Here is a 27,204-nt window from a genome sequence, read left to right on the forward strand (position 1 = left end):
GTGGGAAGAGCCTTTAAATTGAGCTAGAGAAGCGGCAGAAGCAACAGAGGGAGCTCAACAGAGCCGGGCTGCCTTTCAATAGATTGCGCAGAGACATGAAATTTCACACACCGCCTTGTTTACTAAACACTGCCCCTGCGTTACATGTCACAGTGCACAGGAAAGGAAAATGACCAGATAATCCCCGTAAAAACTACTACTACCAGTATCGTGAACAAACTATAGATACGTTTATCCCGTTAAACACTAATAACTACGACAACCTGAAAATACTGCTTCAATCAATACCCAGTGCTTTAAATCGTCCGATACTGAGAGGTACCGAGTACCAGCTGCACTTCTTTCATTTGAAAGGTAAAGTACCTGCATTTGTTAACACTCGTGCAATACATTTAATGGGGCAGTACCGGCACTTCTAAGTAGTAAACAGGTACTCTGGAGTACTGAATGGCTAGACTTCTTTATATCCATTTTAGGCACTGTCAATACATTTAAAGAAAACACAAATGCAGCTTTCCTGATCGAAAACTAACACAGCGAACTGGTCTCAAAAATAAATTCCAACTTGCCCTACAAGTTACAGTGGTTTTAGGGCACAACCAACGAGGGGGCAGGAGAGCAAGCACAACACAACGAGGGGGCAGGAGAGCAAGCACAACAACGAGGGGGCCAAAGAGCAAGCACAACAACGAGGGGGCAGACGCACAACGAGGGGGCCGGAGAGCAAGCACAACAACGAGGGTGCAGACGCACAACGAGGGGGCCGGAGAGCAAGCACAACAACGAGGGGCAGATGCACAACGAGGGGGCCGGAGAGCAAGCACAACGAGGGGGCCGGAGAGCAAGCACAACAACGAGTGGGCCGGAGAGTAAGCACAACAACCAGGGGGCCGGAGAGCAAGCACAACAACGAGGCAAGAAGAGGCAAGAAAAGCGAGCACTCACCGGAGGACTCTGCAGCTTCTCGACTTCTTCCGGCGGCGGTTGGGCAGAAATGGCGTCAGAAAAGCGCCGACATTTTTGGGGGCGTGGTTTTTGCTGTTGAGTGACAGATGATGTCACGGAGTTAAAAACTGCAAAAAACACGTCCCCAAATCCGAAAAAGATGGGGCTTATATGGAGTGATGCCCCTCTCCTCCAATGGCTGGCCTCCGTTTAGGAAGCCAGGCAATGGCGAAGAGGGGCGGGTTCAAGCCCCACTCTTGGAGACATAAAGCCTCACATAAAGCCTCAGAGCGAGACTGCACAAGCGCAACCTACGGTCCGAGACCTAAAAAAGAAGCAAAAAGGGGGCTAAAATAATAATAATAATAATCCACATTTGTATAGCGCACAATCACCCGTAAGGGTCTCTAGGCGCTGGGGGCCGTCGGGAAGATTAAGCAAGCTATTGCCCAGAGTCACATGGTGCTGGGCTAACCTGCCGCCGGAGCCGGGGATCGAACCCTGATCCCCAGATTCCAGCGTCAGTCACCCTGGCCGCGGCGCCACACCTCTCCCCAATACATACACCTTTATAAGAGTTAAAGGAAGGGGTACACTCACCATTTGTACTAAAGAAAACCTGAGCAGATGAACCCTAGTGCAGACGTTTCAAAATAGTAATAAGGGCGAGATCAATACCTACTGTGCCCATCATGCCCCATGACTTGCCCCTGTCAACCAGGTCGAGCGCTCTAGAGAGGTCGATGAAAGCCAAGTGGAGTGCTCCTCTCCAGGCCTGAACATATTTCCCAGATAACAACAGTAAATTCAGGGTTTGCGCAAAGGTGCCATCCCCAGGGCGAAAACCGTACCGCAGTTCTGAGAAAAAATTCTTTTCCACTGCCCAGTCTTCCAATTTTTGAAGGACTACCCTTCAGAAGTAGTTTGCAAATCTTCCCATGCCTGTGTGAAAGGCAGCAAGTCCTTTAAGACCCTCAATGCTGCCTGGTGCAGGGTTTCACCTCTAATTCACTTTGGGTTCGCTATCAAAATAATGAGGCAAGCGCTGGAAACTGGAATACAAGAAAAAGGTTTATTTCTCATGAGGAGATCACGTCAACTGCAGACACTGGGATATCTGAGGGAGGTGTTTTGATGATAACTCCTTTGGTTCTTACTTTTATACAGGTTTTACATAATGCATTTGTTTCATCAACATGGTTACACAAGCTTGGAGTACCCGCCCCGGGCAGGTTGCCACACAAACCCAACAGTAATTCTCTTCCCACCTAGGTCAAACAGACAATCTTATTAAAACATTTGAGACCAGCCAGATCTAAGAGTCCGTTCTGTTGATAAAAACAGGTCCCATTGTTGGTAAAAACAAGTCTTACTGTTTCAGTGCAATAAATCATGTTTGCAAGGGTCTTTTTGGTATTTGGAACCTGTTTGTGTAACTAGGTGCAGTGAGAGGTAGAGTCTCCAAGGGTTTGCCTGTAAACAGAGATGAGAGGAAAAACGAGTTTGTGGCAGCAAGTGGCGCTGAGGTTTGTTGTGGCAATAGAGTTTATAGCCCCCAGCACACATACCAGGTCGGTCAGAGGGTCAGAGGGATGCTAGTAAGGGCAGTGTGAAACAAAGGTGACCAGCAGAGTACAAAATGGCTGTGATAGATTAAAATGACTGCAGCTTATGTGCACATAGAAATTTCCACCAGACAAGATGGCGCAGGTAATGTTCACGATTGTCATTTCGCTTTTAACACCTGCCTCCTTACCTCCTGTTTTCTACTGTCTAAAGTGGACTTATATATAAGCCTAGAATGTCTAACATCCTTAGTGTTGCGAGGTGACGCTTAAGCTGCCATTTTTAGTGGTTTCAAAGCAGCAATACAGGCAGTGTTAAACCATTTTTAAGGGGTTGTTCTATTTGTTTTTTGCTGGTAACCAGCATGCTACATACAAGTTTTTAAAGGCCCTTAACAGTGGCGGCTGGTATGTACCAAGAGTTGTGTGGAGGGTGACAAAAAAAAATACACTTTCCTTCCTCCGTGATGCAATGTCCTCCTCCTTTGGTCTTCTGGCAGGCTCCAACGCGGGACCCAGCAAACTACCCACCCCAATCGTGGCGCTGCTCTCACCAGCATGAGAGCAGCGCCAAGATTGGAGGGAGTGGCCTCACTCAGCACTCTCAAGAGCACAGGAGGCCTGTCCTTTCTCTAACCCAGCAGTCTGAGACAGCTAGGTTAGAGAAGTTTAAAATGCGCTGGCTTTCGCAAGACGGACAGCCAAAGGGACATGCTCATTTTAAACTTAAGCTGGCAGCACCCTGTTGCCACTCTGCAGCACTGGCCCTGCCCTGTCCTGACACTCAGTTCGGGACCGGTTGGTTGCTGAAAAATAAAATGGTAATAAATAAACTTTATTCTGTTAAATAGTTGGCTTTGCCCTGGGGCGTCTCTTAGTGGGGCGACGTTCCTCTGCTCAAACGGAGGAGCCGCCCCTGGCTTTTAAAACTTTCAAGGATCTCCCTAGCCTTTAGCTCCTCAGATAGACAGCACGTGACTTCAGATTGCTTTGAGATATTGAAGCTCTCAAGAAATTTTGCATTGGTCTAGATGTTCCCATTTAATATGAATTACATTGTTTTTAGTAAACTGAGGTTTACAGTAAAAGCTTGGCATTTGTGCTTTAACCAGAAGACATTTTAAGTTGTCAGCAATAGGATTATGATAGCTAATGTTGTAAGAGAAAATATATGATTACTGTATGTACGAGGCTATATAACGTGGATAAAATCTATAGTGGAACCCTTGTCTTTACCTGTATAGGTTAGTGGAACGAAATCATCACCTTCCATAAAGACGTCTGAACGAAAAAGTTGATTATGTTTAATTATAACCTGGTTCAATGTGACCTCATATTGGGTATGAATAAAGTGTGTTAGATTTTACCCTTGCCAGTCAGTAACCCCACATACACAGTTGTCTCTAAAAGGGCAACTAGAGATTTTAAAGTTGCCCATCCAAAAATGGCCTCCCTATGTGGATGTCTCAAAAAAATCTATAATAAATTGATTCAGATTATCTATTAGATCAATACAATGATTTGATAAATAATACAAATAAAAATTATTTATTAAACCGTCCAAATAGCCTGAAGTAACAAACAGCTAATTTGGCAGCAAGAAGTATAGAACAGGGCTACTAGAAAGTCACCCTACAACCAATTTTAAGGTTGGATAGGTGGTAAATAAGATGTGCTTATGTGTACTGTGCTTTCCAGTTTTTTGGTAGGGACAAAGGGCCAGATGTACAACGGTTTTTAGCCTGCGCAAACGGATTTTAAACCCGTTTGTGCACGGTAAAAACTTTGGGTCCATGTACAAAACCTATTTTGCGACTCGCTAATCAATTAGCGACTCGCAAAATAGGTTTCACGACTCACTATTGGGAGGGGGCGTTCCCTTCCTAATAGCGACTTATGAGACATGTATGAATGTTTTGTGACCGCAATTGCTGTTGCAAAACACTTGCAAATTATCACCTACTTTAAGTAGGTGGTAATGAAATTGCAAATGGGAAGGGGTGCCCAGGGGAGCCCTTCCCCTTTGCATATGCATGCAAAAATAATTTTTGAGGGCATGCAGTTGTCCCTGGGGCCACTGCATGCCCTCAAAAAATGCTTTATTTAAAAGCAGTCTCAGACATGGTGGTCTGCTGATCCCAGCAGGCCACCATCCCTGGGAGGGCCAGCCATTCCCAATAGGGTCGCAAAATCAGAGTTCCTCGTTAATATTAATGAGCCTCGCAATTTGCAACTTGCAATCGCGCGCAAATTGCGAGTCACGATTTACTATGGTCGTACATCTAGCCCAAAGAAACTAACCCACCTTCACTGCAAGATTTTAAACTCCTGCAAGTGTGCTTCCTCATCAGAGGAACATATAGGAAGTGCCACTTCTGGTTTCACAGAACTACCACCAAAAGTAGTATATGGCTTTACACAGCAGCCGGGGGGGTCACATTATCCCCAGCAGACTTAAATGTGCTGCTGTAAATCCACTATATATTGGACTAGATTCTTTTGATCATGTTCCATTACTCACTCAAAGTTATTTCTATGTAAAACGCTCAGCCACCCATTGAGTTTTAGCAGCGCTTTACAAAACTGCTACGAAAGAATAAACGAATAAATATATTAGTTAATTAAGCCAACGCTAGAAACTGCAGAGTTCCAGTTCACCTCGATTGTGGCTTTAAAGGGGACGGGAAGCATATGAGCCTTGCTGCTCAGTTTCCATGTGTAGGGGTTGCACAGCGTGATCAGATTGTGAAACCCCAAATTTATGACATTCCACAAACATCAAAGTAGGACTATGATTTTGAACTGACTGAGGGGCACAGAATGACTTGACAGCACTCACCAATATAGAAAACACAGACAATTACCAAGGGGAATTAAATGGAAATGTTTCACTAATTCGCTTTTGTGTTGAATTGCTGTCTAATAAGGGTTCCTAGCTAACCTTACACTGGAACACATGAAAACTTGCCTCCCTGTGTGTCCACTGAGTTCTCTGAAAACCGGAACATGTGATTAATTCAGATAGTCAAAACTGGGCCTCTCCCACCAAACCCTGGACACCACATCACCCAAGTGATGCTCCAGAGAGGACTGCTAAGGAGACAGCAAACCCAGTCATTGTGTCTATCTTGGTCATTGCATGTGTATTATGGCCATTGTGCATTGAAGTATTACAATGCGCAGAACAATTGGAAAGAATAAATGTAATCTGAGGCATAGAAAAAACCCTTTTGTAGGTATCTACATTATCCAATTAAATGCATAGCAGCCCTGCCGAGAAGTGTTTATACTGTCTTTCAAAAAAGTAGGAAGTACAGATGCGTCACATGGACGTCATTTAGGGGCATCACAGTGCAACCTTAACTTGCCTTTAGTTTCCATGGCACTATCTGGCTACTCCTGGTCCCATGGGTTGTGAAGGCAGTGGCAGAAAGAGGCATGTCTGCTTTTATAGTTTCCACTTCTTGCTCTTCCCCAGCCCCTGCTGCAGGAAATAGAAGGCTGTTGATGGAATGAACAGAACATGGAAGGAGTCAACCTGTGGCGTCAATGGTTGCCAAATGCGGTGTGGTGTCACTTCCGCTACCCCAGGCATTTTGCTGAACTGTGTGAGAGTAATTAAGAATCTGTAGCATGCCATGCCACTACTCTGGTGTTGGGCTGAGAGCTAACTGCCCAAAGACTGGTGCGCAGTATACAACACTGGATGCTGGTTTTGCCACACTAAAGCGGCGCGTCTAACGTCGGAGCGTGGCAGGTTTTATCATTCAATGACCATGAAAAACGCCTCTTGCGAAGCATTGGAAGCCCCAGTACCCTCTCTCTCATTCTCTCTCTCGAGCAGCAGCAGCAGCAGGCAGAGGGGTTGGTAGCAGGCTGCGGGACAGCTGGCAGCTCGGCGTGCCGTTGTCACCGCTGGCACTAGCGGGAGCTGCGACGGAAGCAGACGCTGCCTGTCACAGGCAGAGAAAAACAATAACGCATCAAGACTCAGTGCGGCGCCCTCGTGGGTCTGTGGAGCTCCGCGGTGCCTTCAGGCTCCTCACCCACGCAGCGGGCGCCGACCCTAGAAGTGCCCCCACAACTGTCCGATCACACTGCTCTCTCTGCAGGCTCCCAGCAGAGGTGAAGCAAGGGTGCCATCAAGGAATGCCTGCCCCCACCACACCCCGCCCCAACCAGTTGGGTAGTCAACTACATTATGATTTGAGTGCCACTGGCCCCTCGCTAGACCCGGTTCCACTGCACCTGCTGCACGGTTCATAGATACACCGGGTTGCTGTCACCCCCTACCCGGGCTGCTCTGCCTGGGCGTGCACCTGTGACTGGGGGTGGAAGGTAACAGCAGGGGTTGTCGCGAGAAGCATTTCGAGTGTGAGCAGACTGTGCACCCCTCTTTACTTGTGTCCGGCTCTGGCACGTGGAAAGCTGGTCTAAAATGTGACAAGGCTGCTACAATGTTACAACGAGGACAACTAAACTATTCAGGAAACCACCCCCAAAATAATGTATATTTACATAGCTGCAATAATAAGCGCGACGAAATCTCCTTTAAAGTGTCAGTTTTCCTTCTGAAGTGAGCACCAGGACACTTGACTTTGAACTGCGCCATGAATCGCCCCGTTGTCGCTGAAGGGCCGCGCGCCCTGTTTCTGGCCCGGTGCCGACCCCAGAGGGGGAGAAGGAAGACGACAAGGGCGCCCTCTCTGAACTCCTGCGGAGACACGTGTGTGCAGAAGCCGGAGATAGAGTGAGAGTCAGTCAGAGGCGGCCGGGGGGGGCAGGAGCAGGGGGTCTCTCTCTCTCCCCCCAGCCGGGGGTGCCGCGCCCTGACCCCGCGGGCAGGGGCCTCTCGCAGCGCCTCAGGGGAGGCGGGGGGAGGGGCGCCGGCGTGTTTACACAGCCCCGGAAACATCAACAAAAAGAGGGGAGGGCGGAGGCGGCGCGCATAAAGCGGGCGGTGCGGGGCGGCTGCCGGGCACACGCAGCGCCCTGACGGGAGCCTCTGCCCGGGCACAGCAGGAGCCCAAGGGGAGCGGGGGCCACCCCAGCCCGCCCAGGGGACCCGCTGCGGGAGGAGAGACGCGGGGGAGCGGCGGGAGGAGCGCTGCTGCTGCAGCGGGGGCTGGCACTGCCCGCGGCACGGGCACACGAGCGGCACCGGGCTGCAAACTTCACCACCACCCCAGCGCCTGTCTTTACGTGTATGCTCGATTCATTCTACGCCAGTCACGGCGCCGCTGCCCTGCCGGTGAATGGACTGCGCCCCTCGGACCATGAGCGCCCCGGGGGAAGAGCCCGAGTTTGACTTTGACTTTCTCTTCGAGTTTAACCAGAGCGACGATGCGAGCGGCGGAGCCAAAGGTCTGTACTCGCCGCCCCGCGCCCAGCGTGCCCTCGGCTGCTCTCTGGCATCAGCGGGCATGGCCTGGCTCTCTCCACGTCGAGCTGGCACGCAGTCCGACGCTGAAGTTTTGGTTAGCGCGCCTGTTAGAGTGGCTTGTGCGTGCCCGTCATGCGGTGCGTGTGAGTGCGTGCTGCAGGTGGTGGTTGTGAAAGGAGTGTGTTTCCCTTGTGACTTGGTATCGGAGTGGTACCTGTGGTTAAGTGAAAGCAGTTTTACATGATCACAGTGGCGTAACATAAATTGATGCCCCCTGCAGAATGTAATGAGGGCCCGCCAAGGCTCCCATTTATCACTGGTTTTCATTGACCTTGGGCAGACCCCCCCCCCCTGAAAGGTTTGGGGATCCCTTAATCACAAACAAGGCCTGGTGACGTGATGCGGTGTGTGAATACACTGCATGTTTTAGAAGTTTACTGTGTGTGCGTAGGGCATCTGAAATGGATTGTGTGCGCCCGAGTTGCAGTCCAGCACAATGTGTGGGGTATTCAGTAGTGTGCGACTGTAGTGTTTATAAGCAGCACATCACTAGTGAGCATACACATTCAGTGTGTGCCTACGGATTTAGTAAATATGATTGCACTTGCGCATCACTGCGCGCTGTGTGTGTTTGGGTGAGTGATGTGTGTGTTTGGGTGAGTGAATGATGTGTGTGTTTGGGTGAGTGATGTGTGTGTTTGGGTGAGTGATGTGTGTGTTTGGGTGAGTGCTGTGCGTGTTTGGGTGAGTGCTGTGTGTGTTTGGGTATGGTGTTCACACTTGGAGTTTGAGTGAGTGATTATTGTTGGAGACGTCTTTAGTAATTTCATTATGTGTCAGTGCATTTTAATGTGCAAGCAACCAGTGGCGTAGCCGTTGTGTCTTACGCCCTAGTGCAAATAAGGACACGGGACGCTGTATAAACTGTGAAGTACAGCAGATATCAAAGTTCAGTGCCCCCTCAGGCCACGGGGCCCCGGTGCACTGCACCTGTTGCCCCTGTGTGGAACGTGTGTGATCCCGGCCTACTGCGAAAGAGGGTGCAGCGCCTGCTGTGGGTGGAAAGGGGTGAGGGTGGTACGTGACTAGTGTGGCTGTTTGGTACGGAGGCCGGCCCCGTGTCATCTTGTGGCTTCCCCGCCCCAAAGCCTCTGCCGGTCGAGATAAGCAGCTCTCACTCGCCAGGCCGGGGGCACTGACGCGCAGCAGCTGTACCATGCACGCATAACATTCAGGGCTACAACAATGTAACTTTTCTGTCCTTTGCTATAATTGTTGCACAGTCAAAACTGTACCACTAGAATACTACAACACAGTCCGAGCAGAGCCAGAAAAAAATCAGAAGAGACCTGAGGCTCAGCGAGAATTTCACCAGAATAGAAATAAAACATATACAGAACGCAGCCAGAAGAAAAGAACCAGAAGTAGACAGAATACAACGATCAAATAGCACACATCTAAACCAGAACAAACAGAGAACAGGCACATAATTAAACTCAAGTTGACTAAGAATATAACAATAATTTAAATAAGTAGGTCCAGAAAAGAACTAAAACAGAACCAAGACACATCCAGACTACAATGAAAACATGTAAACAAAATATATCTGGAACATTGCTGTTACAAAGCTGAGTGCAGCTAGTTTATTTCCATAGCAGACTGCAAGTTAGTGAAGCTGAACCTATCCAGAACAAAGCTTCTGCAGAACTATGAATAACTAAAGCACTAGAAACAGACCAGAACATAACCAGAATATATACATGTTTGAACTCGAACAGTTCCACAATCCAATTGGACTATTACTACAACAAATAAAATATACTCAGAAAACACCCAGACCAGAAGATGAACATGACCACAATTGAAATACCCTAAAACCAGTCCAGATTCAGAACTTGCACATAAGAGAACAGAAGAGAACTAGAATGAAGGTACAAGAACATAAGGAAAGATAATGGAAAGATTAATAGAAGCAGAATATGGATTCGACCAATAACACAACAAGACTAGAATTAGAACAAATTAACGCAACCGTAGCATAAAAGAAACAGAATTACAAAACAAAATCACAAATGAACTACAACAGAACACTGACTAGAACAGAAAAATACAGCCAAAATAAAACTAGAACAGACCAGTAATGAAATCAGAGAAAACTTACAGTAGAGCTAAATTAAATTCAGACCACAGGCACGATGAGTTACACAAAAGTGCACAAAAAGCATTGAACTCAAACAGAACCAGAGCACAGACAGAGAAATAACTAGAACATGACATGGAGAAAAGCAGACTACAACCAGAATAGATCAAGACAGCAGCAGGAATGGTACCAAACTTAATTGCTTGTTGATCAAGAACACAGTAGGATCAACTTCGGATGACTGCCACATCAAAGTAGAGCAGAACTAGAACACAGTTACATTCAACCTACAGCATTGCTAGAACAGAACAAGAATACAGCAAAATATTGTTAAAGACCGTCCTGAAAATAGCAGAACTAGAAGAGACTTGGAAAACAGCCAGAATATAAAATGATCAGGCTCATATCTGAATAGGACTACTGCTGATCCGGACAACCAGAATGGACCGAGAAAAGATAGATCCAGACATTGCAGGAGCTGAATGGCGGTGAGCCAGAACAGAGCTAGAATAGAAAGAGAACAGAGTGACCGAGAAAATGGAAGAATAGATCCGGTTCATATACATGCGACAGCCAAAGTAGGCCTGGAACAGAATAACAATATATTCAGAATTAAACTGGAATAGAAAAACAACTGAACCTGAAGAGAACATGAAGAGACGTGCACAATAATCCAGCTCGAAGATACACAGATTCAATTGAAATATTACTAGAACAGTCAAATGAAGTAGAATTGTAGCTGGAATAGACAGATAGAAAACAGACAGATTATACCTAGACCATAATAAGAATCATGGCTGAAAAACAATATGAGTACACCAGAGCACAGTCACAATGTTGGCTGAACTGGGACAGAACAAAGCCTGGCTTGGAGCTGATCGTTTGTAAAATATAACTTGTCTAGATGTAGACTACACCGAGGCAGCCAGTGTAGTACTAGAACAGATCAAAACACAACACACCAGAGCAAGCTGAGAGTCAGAATGATGCCAATATAGAATCAAAACTGATCTAAGCCAAGCTGGAATATAAATAAACAGTTCTTTAGACAAAGCCAGAATGTAGCTAGAGGAGAACCAGAACACACTCCAAATAGAAAAGAGCCAAAACAAAACCATAATGGAAAGAGAACCAGTGAAGAACGTATTCAGAAAATAAATAAATGGAGTTCAAACAGAACTCGATCCAAAATATAACAATAATAAAAAGAGAACAAAATCAAAATTCAACCAGAAAAAAATTAGAAAACAACACAACCAGAATAGACTAGAACATAACAAGACTAGAACAAAATTGAAACATAGCAAGAATAGTCTCAGAACAATTACAGAACAAAACCCCAAATAATCTTACAACGGACCAGGACACAGAATAAAGCAAGGACAGAATTAAGACACAAGTGAAGAACTAGAAGAGACACTGAACCTGACACAAATAAAGCCAGTACTGGTCACGAACGTAGAACAGACCTAGATATAGATTGGGCAGACCCAGAATACAAAAAGACTGTCACTGGTCTGGACTATAACAAGGGCGAGACAGAAAGGCTCTGTGTCTAACTGTGGAGTGTATACAACAAAGAAGATATGAATCCCATCAGCCCACCCATATGGCAGAGCATCATCATCTGGGATTACTGTGAGGATGGTCCGGATAAGGAGACACACCTGTTGGTATTGTGTGCTTCTCCAATCCGCCGGAACCACCAGTGATGGATCATACCAGAAAGGCCAATTGTGGTTATAGTGGTGTGAGATGTTGATTGCAGTGAGAAATGTGAAAAATAAGTCAAAAGTGCAATATAAAATTAACTACCATAACATAAACTGACATTTTTTTATTAGGGAGATATCATGGTGTCAATATTAAAATGAGTGTATGACAGTTTGAAATTATAACTGTCAGTTAGAGATGGTATTCGGTCAACATGTTTCAGCCATTGTAGGATTCACTCACCTACCAGGCTTTCGTCAGGACCTTAAGTACACTACTGCAATAAAAAAAAATAATGTGCAACAGAATTTTTACACATACCAGATGATACCGAACATCCTACCGTTCATAGAATTTTCATACGTGGGATGTCTGGTTCACAATTACTGAGGATTCTTTCCCAGTAAGTCTTGGGGGAAAGCCTCGCCTCACCTGGTCACTGCTCAGGAAGTGGAGGCCCCGCTCTATCCGTCGGTACCTCTGGCCTGTTCCTAAGACAAAAGGGGGAGGTACAGGCCAGAGGTACCGATGGATAGAGTGGGGCCTCCACTTCCTGAGCAGTGACCAGGTGAGGCGAGGCTTTCTCCCAAGACTTATTGGGAAAGAATCCTCAGTAATTGTGAACCAGACATCCCACGTATGAAAATTCTACGAACGGTAGGATGTTCGGTATCATCTGGTATGTGTAAAAATTCTGTTGCACATTATTTTTCTTTATTGCAGTAGTGTACTTAAGGTCCTGACGAAAGCCTGGTAGGTGAGTGAATCCTACAATGGCTGAAACATGTTGACCGAATACCAACTCTAAATGACAGTTATAATTTCAAACTGTCATACACTCATTTTAATATTGACACCATGATATCTCCCTAATAAAAAAAATTCCGTTTATGTCATGGTAGTTAATTTTATATTGCACTTTTGACTTATTTTTCACATTTCTCACTGCAATCAACATCCCACACCACTATATCCACAATTGGCCTTTCTGGTATGATCCATCACTGGTGGTTCCGGCGGTTTGGAGAAGCAAACAATACCAACAGGTGTGTCTCCTTATCCGGACCATCCTCACAGTAATCCCAGATAATAATGCTCTGCCATATGGGTGGGCTGATGGGATTCATTTCTTCTTTGTTGTATACACTCCACAGTTAGACACAGAGCCTTTCTGTCTCGCCCTTGTTATAGTCCAGACCAGTGACAGTCTTTTTGGTTTTTTCATATGTAGAATGGGGGTGTAGCCTGTCTCCTTGGTCTTTAAAGATTTTGCTTTCCCCTTAGACCCTACTCCAACTGTTTGTTACGCAGACCCAGAATACAGCCAGAATGCAATTGGAAAAAGAACCCAAACAAAGTAAAATTCGAACCAGAACATAATTGGAAACTAACCCAGTTCAGAAGTAGAATAGAACCAGAACACAGACAGGAGAACCAAACCACAACTAATGATATCAGAAAGAACCAGAATATAGCAGAGAAGAAGTAGACAAGACTCAAAACACAGTCTGAATTAAATGAATTAGAGCCAGAAAAAGGTCCCAAACAAGGGTAGACTAGATTTAGAGTAGATCCAGAAAACAAGTGGTAAAAGTGGAACAGTTCAAGAGCACAAGTGTGATAACATTGTTATAGAACTCAAATTAATTTGGAGTATTGCTTGGATATATCAATACTAGACCCAGAACAGTCAGACTAAGCCCCAGAACCAATCAGCCAGAATGGAGCTAACACATTTCTAGATGGTAGTTAGCACTGGGCCAAGTGACTAACTTCTATAGGACACAAGTAACACATGCACGGTGCAGTCTGGTTACCACCCCTGGGCCCCCTCTTCAATGGTAGGTTCAGTAGTGCTGCCTCCCCAGCAGTGCTGGCATGTTACCCATTCATGCCCTGGGCCTGGTAGCAGTGGGACACCAGTGAGGCGTGAGTCACTTGTTCTGTGACGGGATGTCGACATCCGACACCGAAACGCCTGAGAAGAAAGGAGCCGCGTGTCAGCCTGGAAGGAACTTTTGGAACAACAGTAACGCCGTAGTATTTAAAGAAACAGGAGTTAAATTTAGACCTCTGTTGCGAGATATCCGATCCTGCAGTCTTCCCTGAGCAACGCGCGAAACTTTGCTGCCTCTATAGCAACGTAGACCCTTTCCCTCATATTCTACGAGGTTAGACCACTTTACCTATTATGTCTGTCAATCCCGCACTTTGAGGCGCTTTCTATACATAGACTACGCCCTGGCATGTTGGAGACGTGTGTGTGTTTTTTACGCCGCTGTAATGTTGCGAATTTCGCAAAGCTTTCTGGAATGTGCGCGAGTTCGCTCTGGGCTGGTGTCTCTACACATTTGTGAAATTATTGTCGCTGTGCAGGGAGATACTTTTCATTCTTCGCGTCCATCTAAAGTGGCAAATATATGCAAGCTTTTTTCTTTGCAAATGTTTCTGTTTACAGTGGCAAAGGTCTGCACGCCCTTGCCACGCCCCCCACAAGTTTACTTTGTACGATATAAATTGTTGTGAGGGTCATCTTCTGTCTGTAAATGTGGTACAGAACTTAGAGAAGTTGCAAAGCTTTCCTAAGATCTCATTGAAGGTTGCAGTAAAAAATGTTGCACATTGAAAGCGTCTAGCTTCAAGAACAAAGTTGGCGCATTGAAAGTGGTTGTGGTGGAAATAAAGTTATTTCTTCTCTTTCATTTTCCATAACACTGGGGAAACTCAGAATGTTCGTTCATGAATGGAATGGCGCCTCCCTTGTTACATCCCTGTGGTATTGTAGAGCCTAACTGGGGTGTGGACTTGCATATGGACTTTAAGCAGAGGCGCAACTAGAGCCACATTTCGGGAGGGGGCTGACACTTTAAGCAATAGGCAGAGTGGAGCTGCAGGGTCTCTTTGAAGGCGTGAAACAACACCAAAGCCTCATTAACATGCAAATGGTATTTTGAAGACCTGTGAAGTGCTCGGGTGCGGCTGTGTGTGTGTGTGTTCCCGGGGAAGCTGTCTCTGCGCCAAGTGGGTCATGGTGCCTTTTCCCACCTCGTTAATCATTTTTTTGTTTAATTCTGTTGTATTGTTTTTCATCATATAGATAAGCAGAGTCATATTACATACACTGGTGGTATGGTTCGTACAGTCTGTGGTGCTCTGCAGAATGAAGTCAATAAATGCAAAAATGTTAACAGCGCAATGATGTAACTTTTAGTAGTGTTGTATTGGTACAAATGATGAGCAATATTTACTTCAAACTGGTATAATACTAACATAAACCTATTATGTAGTTACCTAAATCATATTGGCCTTATCAACAAATCCCATCTCTCCATCGTTCAATGTTTCATGTACATGTTTCATGTACATGTACCTAGGTGAGTTCATACTTCCATGTCTACAACTACCGCTGTGCTATTAAGTGTCAGTGCATGGTGGATGCCAGCTAATAGTGGTGTCCTCCACAGCATCAGGAGATGCATTACAGTCCCCCTCCTCCACTTTGTCGCCTCTCTACGAATGGACGCTGTGGGCTATGGTGCCCTCAGGTACTTCAGCGTGTAAGTCTGTCAATAGAGCGTCTCAATACGTAGCAATATGGTATTTCCGGGGTCCCAAATTGTCTTCTCTATGTAGAGCGGTGCTTTCCACCTGCATCTAGTTAGTGATTGATCACAGCCAGGCTGTGATATGGGGGGGAGGGGGGGGCAGTCAGGTGATTTCCAGCTGCGGGTAATTAGTCTATTAGTCTTTTGCCGAAAAGTAGCCCTAAGTCAATTACTCTAGGTTTGACTTAGTATTTCGTACCCCTATGATATAACCCTAAAATGCTTACTATCTTCCATGTAACAATGAGTGTTCTGTCAGTGCAGTGCTTCACATGGTCTACTACTTCCTGCCAGTAATGTAAGCTGGGACAGGTCCAAAGCATGTGTAGGAGGTCTCCCTTTGTCAGCTGGCAGTAAGGGTAGGCAGAGTCAGCGTACCAGAAATATCCATTTATTTTATCAGGGCGAAGATAGGCTTCATGTACAACATATAGTTAAATTAGCTATAACAGGGCCAATTGGTATGGTAGTTTGGAAAAAGGTGAAATGAACTTCCTTATGCAGTTCAAGCAATCGCCTATGTAATCGCTAAATTGCATTTAGCGAATTCCTTTTTCAGAGCCTAGTGCTTTATTCATTGAGTGCCCCACATCCTCCGATACCCACATGGAACGCAGCTTCTTTTATACCTTTTCTTTTTGTTGGAGAGCATAGTTTGGGGTAAAATCAATGATGAACAATCAAGTACTGCTGGGGATGCACAATAAATGTTCTAGATGTGTTTAGTAAAGTTACTGACCACTTACATGTGCAGAAAATACTCAAATGGGCTTGGTGGTAACGCATATACAAGAGGAGAAGGGACCTTCAATTTGGCCTTGTTCTTTGAATAAACTAGACTGAGTTTTAGATGCTTCTTCTATGGTTAGTGAGGTCCCCTAGTCCAAATAAACCCTTGTAAGAAGGAGGAATTGTGTAATGTGTGCCACATTTCAGGCTTAGTTATTTATCAAAAAGTAAAAGATCACATTGTCCATTGTTGTTCCACAACACTAGATTTTCAAGATGTACAGGGTACTGAAATAAAATAGATTTACACACAGTGAACTTAAATAGGAATAATTTACATAGACAGTGGACTCCGCGCAAATGGATTGGGGCTAACTAACTGTAGAGTGGATAATCAAGACAACATTTGTAGGGATTGGGGGACTGTCCTTCTGAGAATAACAGGGCAGGAAGTTAGTGAAAGTTATCAAGAAATTGCCCTAAAATAGTTAATTAAATATCCATGTTTCATTTCCATGTATCGTCACTGGAGTTGGCAACTCTTTAATCTTTATTTTGTCGTCAGGTGTCAGGATCTGACCAGTTTGAAGACTGGCTTTAAGGCGGTATGGACTACCAAGTGCACATAGACTCAACATCAGTGATCTTTCATGGACAATTGTGTTGCTTTTGGTTCTGTTCATAGTAAGGTTTTCTAATGCTGAGATATAATCATCTTTTGTAGTTTTTCCAGCCAAGCACAAATGTTAAAATCTGTTTAGATGCACTTTTTGTGCAAGTTGGCCTTGCTGTGTACCATGCTAGCTACTCTATGCTAGCTACTCTTTACCCCTCAGTCTTATCCAATCAAATTACGTGATGCCAAAACATTCTATTTTGTCTCCCACTCATGATTTTTTTGTTATAATCTTTGCAATTTTCCTACTTGAGGAAGGACAGGCCAGACTTTGTGCTTCGTATTTCGCGCAACGTATGTATTTTTGTGTTTCTGCTCCTAGAAAGTTACTGTGAGCAATTTGTTCTACTGAGCGTGGTAGAACCTGCCCCACCTTATTTCCTTATTGTGTGAGGGTGGAGTAAAGTATGTCATGCACAGCACTGAAAGAATCAGCATTTTATAGACTTTCCCTTGCCAAAGGCAACGACTTATTGAGCAGAAAGGGGATTTATCTTCTGTCTTGGAGACACATTTTGTGAATGCTAATCCCTGTATGATGCAGTGAAGGAAGCATTGGGCAGTCTACATTCTGCCTGTCCTGTCCGGATTCTAATCTATGCTCTAGAAGCAGCGCATGGCACAAGCTCTCCAGGCAGGTCCTTGTTCTTGCATCTTGAAGGGTAAAAATTGAAAGCACTTTTGCCAGACAATATAGCGTGGTACCATTCACAAGACACCAGTACATGCAGCCAGAAACAAACATTGGCAAATCCGGCATGTCTGTGTTAGTTGCTTGTGTTTTGGTGGTGTTAATTCTTGTTTTATTTTGTCTTGTCATGTTTTTTAAAGCATTATTTTTGGGGAGCTGCTGATTCCTCACCATGATAAAAAAAAATTGAAACGCTGCAAAAGACAATGATTTTTTCCGGTCTAAAAAAAACAAGCATTCCCTTGGTAATCTCCAGCACGGAAGGGAACTTCTTTGTATGTGGATGGACTCCATGTGAAAGAGCAGATAGCCATCATTTAAAGCTGAAGTTAACCAATACCTGAAGTGGACTTACCCTTCTTCCCATTCTGTATGCAGCTTTGAGTCGAAGAAAAATGTAAATGACCTAATAACAAACCAAATGGAGGAAGAAGACTGACTGAATCCCGTATAAGTAAATATGTTACCTATATCATTCTTGCAAAATCACCTAAAAAATATATCATGGCTGTTTATGCTCAAGTGAACCCCAATTCGACATGCGGATAAGTTAGGTCATGCATCCAAGGCCCAAACTCTTACTTTCAAAGGACACTCGCATTCATGGATGCATGCAGAGATCGGACTCTGATGAGAGCTCTGTGGTGAAGCAAGCCTTTCCCTTCACTGTGAATTGAACCTAGGCCATTAAGCGTTTCAAAAAGGTGACTGAGGGTAAAGGTCTTTAGTAACATAATCCTACTATTTCCATCCTGGAACCTCAATCGTAACCACTGTGCTAAACCTGTAGAAGCACAACCAGCAGTCAGCTTCCATATAACACTGACATGGGCAAAGCAAGAGTCCTCATTCAAAAAGAGTATATAAATCGACAAATATTTTAGAGGCATGTGGCCAAGTGTCTCTGTAAGGCCGTCTGGTGCATCTGTGACTAGCAGGATCGAGGATATCCATTCTTATGGGTACTGTAGATAATATAATGAGTGTACAGTATCACAAATGTGGCAGCTTAGCACTGTACAATAACAGACGTGTGCACCCTACATAGTTGTGTGTACAGTAATACAGCTCTGCATAGGGTTACAGGAGAACAGTAACAAAACACTTCTTTAGAACTCACCGAGTTAGAAAAGAAGCAAATCATTTCCAAAGTATTTTTATTATATTTTTCAAAGGATTTTATTGCCATTATGTGCTGGTACAAAATAAAAGCAGTGTTTATATTTTCCTTTAAAACTGCATAGACTCTTACCCGCTCCAAAGTTCCAAGCGTGAGTAGCTCATCCAGTGCAGGATTTTATCCTAAATTTTCATACATGTCCTCTTGTTTTATGAAGAGTCAAGCATGGCTACAAGTCCCAGCATCCAGCATAAAAACCTGAACTGAATGTGCTACTTAAGCATCAAACTGGGTATTGTGAAAGCTCTCTTCTACTTAGGCTGTTTTAGCAACTCAGTTCCATTTTATTGTCAAGTGTTGACCAATCAATTCTAACGTTTCTGTTATCAACTTTTTAATGATTTAGAAAATACACAAACATATCTTCACCTTGGACTTAAGCACGGCAGTGCTGAGGACAGGTCTGGGCAGGTCCATGGTACGCAAGAGTGTAGCCAGATTAGAAGTTTCATTGCAACTGCTTTGGGTGTTCAAAATGATCTCTCCCTGCCTCGACGAAGGAATTATACCAAAAAGTCATGGATGGAATGCTTGAATTAATCTCAGCCACTGGTAAGCACTCTGGTCATATCCCAATCCATAATTATTTTGCACACCAAGCCACCTCAGTTTGGACCCAGCCATTTGTAAATCTGTTTTGACCCTGCTCCAATGGCAACAGGCCAGCCCAAACTGCCAGGTCCTGTCTCAACCGGAACACAAGCATTCAAGCTCTGGTTTCGTCCTCTTTAGGGCTCATCAGCCAGGTATAGCCTTTGTCCAGTGGCCCAGCATTCCCGGGACCCACATTTGGGCAGACCCATACATACCACCTAGGGCAACACACTGTAGAATGCAAAACAAGTGATTATGTGTGTGAATTATACCAAAAAGTCATGGATGGAATGCTTGAATTAACCTCAGCCACTGGTAATCACTTGGGCCGCATCCCAATCCATTGTTATTTTGCACATCATGCCGCCTCAGTTTGTACTCCGTAAAGGAGGCACACTTTAGACGACAGGAAAAAGGCCTTCCAAAAGTCACATGCCAGGAGGATGGTCTTTGTGCACTTGGCAGAACAATTGTAATTTTCCTAGAAAAATAATAGTCTTTTTACTTTATAACCCCTTTTGCATGAAAAACAAAGTTTGGTGACACTGTCATCCTCCAAAGTACTGAACTACATTTTTTAAATTTAAAACATAGTTTGGAAAATGTCAGATACCCACTTCTTGTCTGAGCCTTTCAATCCAAGGTGGTATGTCGGGAGCAGCCTTGCAGCTTGAAGGCCATTGCCCAACAGAGGCATGGTTAGTTCCCTTGCAGTCCTGCTGGCTGGTTTCAGTCTGGTAATTTAGAGGTGATGTAAGAGCTTTGGGGGATGAAAGAGCTGCTCTTGTGTCTGCTCTAAATACTCCCTGTGTACATTGGCATTTTAAACTTCCTCCTTGCAGCCGCAACCTCTGAAAGCCTACCTTCTTACAGCGTGCGGCTGTTTGCCTTCACTCATCATTTCTGTTCTCCTCCACTCCCCCAACCAGGAGGGGTCTGCTCTAGGAACGCAGCACCTTATTTCCTTCCGCCCCGCCCACCAAGAGCAATAACGCCATATGGTCTGTGATATATCAGCTTTGGTATGTATAGCTCTTCTAGGGTGCAATAAGCTTGAATAACTATCGAAACCCACTTATTGACTGCTGTGAAGTAATAACTGTGGGAAACAAAAGTAGTTTGCCACTGTGGTAATGCCATCCGGCGAAGTGCCTGCCTCACTTTGGTCTGTGGAGACCCGAATGAGGCAGCAGAAATTTGTTTGGCAGTCTCACCCACAATTTTCCACTTCTCAAAAGACCCGAGAGCGGTGAGAATAAACAGGCAGTGCTGTGACTGCACCAGTCGCCATAGTCTCTGTCAATCTCAGGTCTCAGTTGACCAGCTCTGACAGAAATATTTCAGGTTGATCTGAAACAGAAATGTGAGCCATCTCATTGTCTATTTGTTGTCACTCAGAATCGATAAAAAAAACATCCTTGTTATCCACTGTTACCCATCTATATTTCTAAGTCATTTTTCTCTTACCCATCTATAATATTATATAAAAGAGTATTTAAAGTTGTATGTGTTTGAGGTATTTAGTCTTATTTCATCTAAAGAGTTGCATTATGTTATTTGATGTCTGTAAGAGTATTGTTTTGTGTAGCACTTTTTTGAACAAACGTGTTCGAAATAATTTTTTTCTGCCTGACTGACTATATGTTTTATTGTAACTGGACACAACATTTGATGTCAGAATCCGCCAAGCACACCCTGTTTCCCCATTTCTATCTGCTCTTTATGCACACACAAACTGCATAGTCTCCAGGCTTACCCATGTTCGCTAAGTGTTACAGATCCTCTGTGCCGCCCTACATTGCATGAATTGACTGACATATTTTTCAGACTATTTATGAGGTTTTAAATGTATCAATTCACAGGCCTGACAAGCACTCAAATCCCCAGGCTCTGTAAGTCCCTTACCTTCCCAACCCTTACCCGACCTCAAATATTCAAGGCCCAAATCTATATCCAATCTCCTTGGACTTTGAACTCCATTTGTTTAATTCAGTGATCTGTTAACTTCATTACCTTTCCAAGGAAACTTCTGGTACATCTGCTGAACAGTTGTGAGAGGAGGACTAAATAATCTGCTTCTGATGACATGTTCTTCCTGAATTTACTACCATTCCCATGACAATTTTTTTTAATAACGCTTCCAAGCTCCTGACTCATGGAGGAGTGTGGCTCAATGGTTAGAGCAGCAGACCCTGATGCAGAGTTCTGGCCAGGGACCAGGGTTCGATTCCCGCCTCGGCGGGGCCTCGGGCGCAATTTCCTCGGACCTGTTAATTCTCGCCTCGGTGCCTATTCGAATCACGGGCCCCACGCTGCAACTCTGGGCAATAGCTTGCTTAGCCTCCACACCGGCCCCAATAGCGCTAAGGATGCCTGGCTTCACCTTGGGGGTGCCCAGGAGTGGACACTTCACAGGGAAAGCCAGGAGGGGTTCCACAGCGGTATGAGTATCAGCGCCAGGAAGCCGAATAGGCGACACCAGTATTGCATATTAATGTATTGTAGCATTTCTATCAAACTTTCCTGCCTCTTGACAAGGCCCGAAGACACTATTTGTTTGGTCGAGCAAGTACCCAGTCTGTTTTTAGTGCATGGATAAAGCAACGTGTTGGTTGAAGTTACATCTTTCAGATGTGTGTTTTGGAGGTGTGTGTAAGGCTGGCTGGCAGTCTCATATCATTTGTATGTGAGAATATTGAGTTTTTAATATTGACCTGCCAAAATATTGTGTAAAAAATGCTAACTACTATATTACAGTGAAGATAAGTATTTATATGTATGCACGGATGTATGACGCTTCAGCGCATGCTTTTACAACGCATGCCTTTACGACGCAAGTTTTACAACGCAAGTCGCTACAACGACTTGCGTTGGGGTTCGCTGGATAGTGAATAGTTTAATTTACTATTTCAACTCCAGTCCCCGTGGATAGTAGGGAAGGTGTTGGATAGTAAATTAAAACTATTCCCTATCCTAGAGCGCCCCCCAGCGCAAGTCGTTGTAAAAGTTGCGTTGTAATGGTTGCGTCGTAAAGGTACTTCGTTGTAAAAGTTGCATTGTAAACGCTGTTCCCCGTATGCACAGACTTATGATTCTGAGCTTCTCCAGGGTCCATATTGTGCAGTGTGTGCGCCCCGAGGCACAATGATATCATGGCATGGGCTACAGGCGCTTGTGCGACCCCTCCTGTAATACTGATAGTGTTCCCGCGCATGTCGCACCAGCACTATCTTGAGAGACAGGGGTGCAGATTCAAACAGGCTATTAGTAGGGGCACTGACAGTGCGCCACAAAATGTTGGTGCACTGTCAGTGTTCTCCCTGAGGGCAGCCTTTTCGAAAATTGAGAGGGGTTCCATGAACCATCCAGACATGTCCCTGCAGGTGGCCACGCACTACACCCACCTGCAGGGAAATCTGTCCCCTCTTTAAAGTGCAGACAGGTGCTGCCTGCACAAAGAAAGAAAGAGCAGCTGCTTCACTTAGCCGTTTTGTATTTCGAGAGCAGCGTAAGTTTGCGGCTGCCCTTCGAGCAGCGTATTATTTGAAATAGGGTGCACTATCCCTCTTTTCACCTGGCACACCAATTTAAAAACGCACCTTCGTGCAAACAGGGACGTGAAATACGGGTCCAGCTAGCTGGACGATGTACATATTGTTAAGGTACATATATGTGCTCTAAATATAGTAAACCTATACATATATGCTTATATTTACCTTCACAGCATTCTACTGTGATATTTTGACAGGTTAAAGAGTCAGTTTTCGATATACATATTATTTAGGGGTAGGTCGAGGAGAGGGATCAGTAAGAATGTATGGAGAGGAGTGCTCTGTGTTTTCCACTCTCAGGTGGTGGGTGGGTGTGGCTACTGTTTGTTAGTGAGGATGTTTGTCACAGAAGTGATCCATATTAGAGTTACCGACCACCTTTGGTGTGAAGTAATATTCACGTCAGCTGTGTGACCTAATAGCATGGTTGGACTGCCCCTCATTACTTTAAGGGCGGGATAGTTAGCTCACGCAGCTCTGGAAGAGGTCATGATGGAAGGCACACAGCTGTCTTAAAGCCACAAACATGTTGCGAAAAATGAGGCTCCTGTGTGCTGTGCAGGGCACTGAAGTATGCCTTCATTTCAATGTGTTTAATCTCAGAACTACCTTTAAAATATATTGGAATAATATTTTGAAAATTGCCCTATAAAATAATTTTTTTGTCCCATTTTCAAACGAAATTCCAGTAGGAGAAAACTTACAAAAGGGTCATACTCGTTTGACAGGCTCACTTGTTACGTTCAGCATGGAACTACTCCTTTAACTATCTCTATTGCTATTTTCAGCACCTATTTTAGCACTGCAAGAGAGCTAAGCCTGGGATCGGCAAGTAGTGGTGCTATTCACAGTTGACATAGTCGTTCACGGTTAACGTAGTTGTTTCGCGATGTAGTAACGTTATGGTTGTACTATGGTTGGTCTGTGAATGGGAGGCATTGGCAGAATAGAAGGTCCCTTAAAGCTAGCATTTTCCTTCTGTAAGTCTCATTCTGAACCATTGCAGATGCATATCACTGTATAATGTACATCGGGTGGCTCAGGCATGTTTGAATTACATTTTAGTCTAAAAACTGAGTAGCGAGACCCTGCCCCCACCCATAGCCCATCAGTGTTATATAAAACTACAAGCAGATAACGTGGGATTTGTGGGGAGGAAATTACCTTCCTTCAGTGCCAGTGTGTATGATCTTTTGTACCCTATTTTGTTGAAGGCCCAGCTCAGAATCTATTTTCACCTTCCTTTTACAATCACAATTTCTGTATATGCCTGAAAAGTATATATTTTTTTAGTCTCCATGGAGTTCAGCCACTACTGATGTTACTTTGAACCATTTGCCTCCTTTTGCACCTTGCTGCTGTGATTTCAGTATATGTGGTGCTCCGGCCAAAAATAAAATTTCCTCGTGTCACTTAGTAAAGGGTGTTAAATGGATATTGGCCATTGGTTTAAAGACGTCCATATTTTTAAATTGATTTCTGATCTTGTGCACAAATACAGGTACTTCTTGTATGAACAATGACTGTACTATTTCCAAGGACTATATACTAAAGTAAATTAACCTTAGGATCCTCCTGTATGTATGCAGCACTTGTTCATTCTTTTATCCTTTTACAGTGCATGTTCAGTCCTCTCTTTGGAAATTAAAAAAAAAAACCCTGAAAACTTGACTTTTCTCGTAATGGCTCAAAGGAGATTTTTCAGAGTTATGTTGACTTACTTCATCTCTGTAGTGGCAAGAAGCCTCGGTCATAGCGATCTCTACAAATATAATTTAATAACATGGACAGTGAAGGTTCCGTCCAAGAAACTTTTAAGAATGCACTTATTTTTGCAAAGCACTCTTCTTTTTGCTGTTCTATTCTTATAGACTTTTTTTTGGCTCGGGCTCAATATTTTAAACGTCCTAGTATTAGTTATGCGGAGTGCCATTTTTGTCAAAAATAAGTGCAGGAATGCCAAGGCTGCCTAGACTTAATTCCACTCCTTGCCTCTTTCTTCCATCACAGTGCGCTTCCAATTCCTGCCTTTTTATCTCACACTCGTGGGTCGTTCTTTATCCCCGCTTTCTAACTTTGTCTCTGTTTTCTTATATTTATTTGTCAGTGTCTGAGGATTAAAAAGAGGTTCCTATTCCCAAATACTGACTGCTGATACTCACCACCTGCAGCTACCGGCGCATTCCAAGCACTGGTTATGTTAGGATCATCTGTGCATTCCTATTGGATAGTTCCCGACTGGATGCAGTCATACATAGATCATTGTATTGCAGTATCTTCTTCGAAGTCTCTTCAGACAAACTAGGCTTTTTGTTCTTTCTGGGGTGGGGGGGGGGGGGTTCCACATTCTTAGAACAATGTGGACCATGTTGTGGAGGTGTTGTTTAACTAGTTATTACCTTGGAACTAATATTTGTGGTCACCATTGATCCTGGCCAGAGCAATTTATGTATACATTTGGTTTTATTGTTGCAACAATAACCATATGCAGAGAGCGAATCATCTGCTGGCGTAGCGTCAACATTCAGCCACTGTCAGCTGTTTGCGCAACTTATAACAAAAAAAAAGGCAGCGCACTTTAGGAAGTTACTAGCAACAGGCGAATTGCAGTATTAAGCACTGCTTAGCACTATGTACACAACCATCGATAAAGGCAATCATTTTGGCTTTCTGGTTGTGAAAAGATGTTCTAGCATTTCAAAAAGATATTCTGATAAGGTGCGACATGGGCAGCAGCAGCACAGGCCAATTCAAGATTGAAAAGTTGTAACTTTTCCACCTAAGCAGGAGCCACGTAGGAGGCTGCTCCAGAAAGTATGAGAACACATTTTTCTTCACTTTCTAATTGTAGCAGGCATGTTTCTTAGTGCTTATTGGTTTGACTTTAGTTATTGCACAAAAACCGCCCCGTAACCCGCATCCGATGGGTAAATGGTTTGTACTTAGCAGACAGAGAGGGTAAATATAGCCTGTATTCAGATAGTGCTTCATGCTCACTCCTTCCATTTCTAAGCAATGTAAATAATGGGTTTGACTATCTTACAAACAAATTATAGTACTTGATTTACCAATAAACGAAGGATTGACAACTGAGGATGCTTTTCCAGGATCTATAAATCTGGGGCCGTGGGGTGGGGGGGGGGGTTGTGGCTATGAGTGCCTTCTTTGTGCGTCCAGCACTTGGGTATTACAGAAAGGGCAGAAAGGGACGATTGTGTAACCCTTTCTGTAATACAGATAGCGCTGGTGCGCATGTAATTCCAGTACTATCACCAGAGGGTGTTATCTCATTTGCATGGGGGCAAGATCCTATGCAAGTGAGGGAATCCCTTTGCCTCTGCACCCACATCATATTATAGACATGAGCGCAGGGCATAGAAGCTGACAGGAGGCGCACTGACAGTGCAACACCTAAAAGGTGGTGCATTGTCAGTGCGCCCAGACATCTTATTGCAGGCGGGTGTAGTCACTCACTGCACCCGCCTGTAAGGGGATCCTTTTCCCCTCTTGAAAGAGCAGGCAGGATGCCGCCTGCACAGTGGGCTTCAAAGCGGCTCCGTATTTCACTTGAATACGCTGCCTCCAGGACAGCACCGCTTTGAAGCTGCCCTGGGGGCAGTGCATTCAATGTAATAGGGCGCACTTTCCCTGCTTGCGCTCGACACACCTGTTTTTAAGGCGCTCCATGGTGCAAACAGGTAACATGCACCCTATGTGTAATAGGGCCCCTGGTCTTCAGAGCAATGCAGTTGGCCACAGTGAGCTAGAACTCACAGAGCCGACTCGCTCTCTTGTGATTGGTGAGGGTGCACAAGAAAGTCTTCTGTTGTATTTGTTAGAGTTTAGAGTCCCCTTACCTGCTCTCTCAGTACAGTAAAGTGGATCAATCGTTTATTACTCTTCTCTTGCATCCCAAATTCAGGTCTGTATGTCAGAAAATTGTTGGCAAAATTTTCATCTGACAGTTGTATTGTGTCCTAAATATTATATGCTAAAATATCTTCCCATTGGGTGTAGATGTTTTCATAGGGCGATATTTTTGTAAACGATATTTAGGATACCATTTTGCCCTCAGGTGACATTCTGGTTATTGTATTACATAAAGTTGCTTATCTAGCTCTAGAATTAATTATGGGCATGTGGGTTGCACACTGCCCACCCACATTTGAAGAGAAGTGAACCGAAAGATGCCCATTATGGAGGGTGTGAGGCTAAATGGGCACTCAACTCTCTGTGAGGATGCTTTGCTTTAGAAGTATTCAGATTCATACTTAGGGGCCTATTAGGATGGCGGGCGAATCGCCCCTGCCCGCCTTCCGTCCATGATTAACCCCGCCACATTAGGATGGCTGGGGGTCCACGGCGGACGGGAAGACCGTCCGCCGCTTTTCGGTTGGTCGACGCGTTGACCGGGTGGAAAACTGCCACAATA

The 27,204-nt window shown here is 44.5% G+C and overlaps 1 protein-coding gene across 5 annotated transcripts in view; it reads left to right on the plus strand.

Moving 5' to 3' along the window:
- Positions 1-27,204, plus strand: part of NFATC1 (nuclear factor of activated T cells 1) — a 401,790-nt gene that overhangs the window by 21,123 nt on the left and 353,463 nt on the right. For 4 of the 5 annotated variants that reach the window (XM_078687573.1, XM_078687570.1, XM_078687572.1 and 1 more), the window contains exon 1: positions 7,678-7,874. The exons of the other annotated variant lie outside the window; for it this stretch is intronic. In XM_078687573.1, coding sequence (XP_078543699.1) covers positions 7,766-7,874 — 109 coding nt within the window. In that variant the 5' untranslated portion in view covers positions 7,678-7,765. Of the gene's footprint in view, positions 1-7,677; positions 7,875-27,204 lie in introns of those variants that run through there. 5 annotated transcript variants of the gene reach the window in all.

This window comes from Lissotriton helveticus, chromosome 4_1 (assembly GCF_964261635.1).
Source record: "Lissotriton helveticus chromosome 4_1, aLisHel1.1, whole genome shotgun sequence".
Lineage (NCBI taxonomy): Eukaryota > Metazoa > Chordata > Amphibia > Caudata > Salamandridae > Lissotriton > Lissotriton helveticus.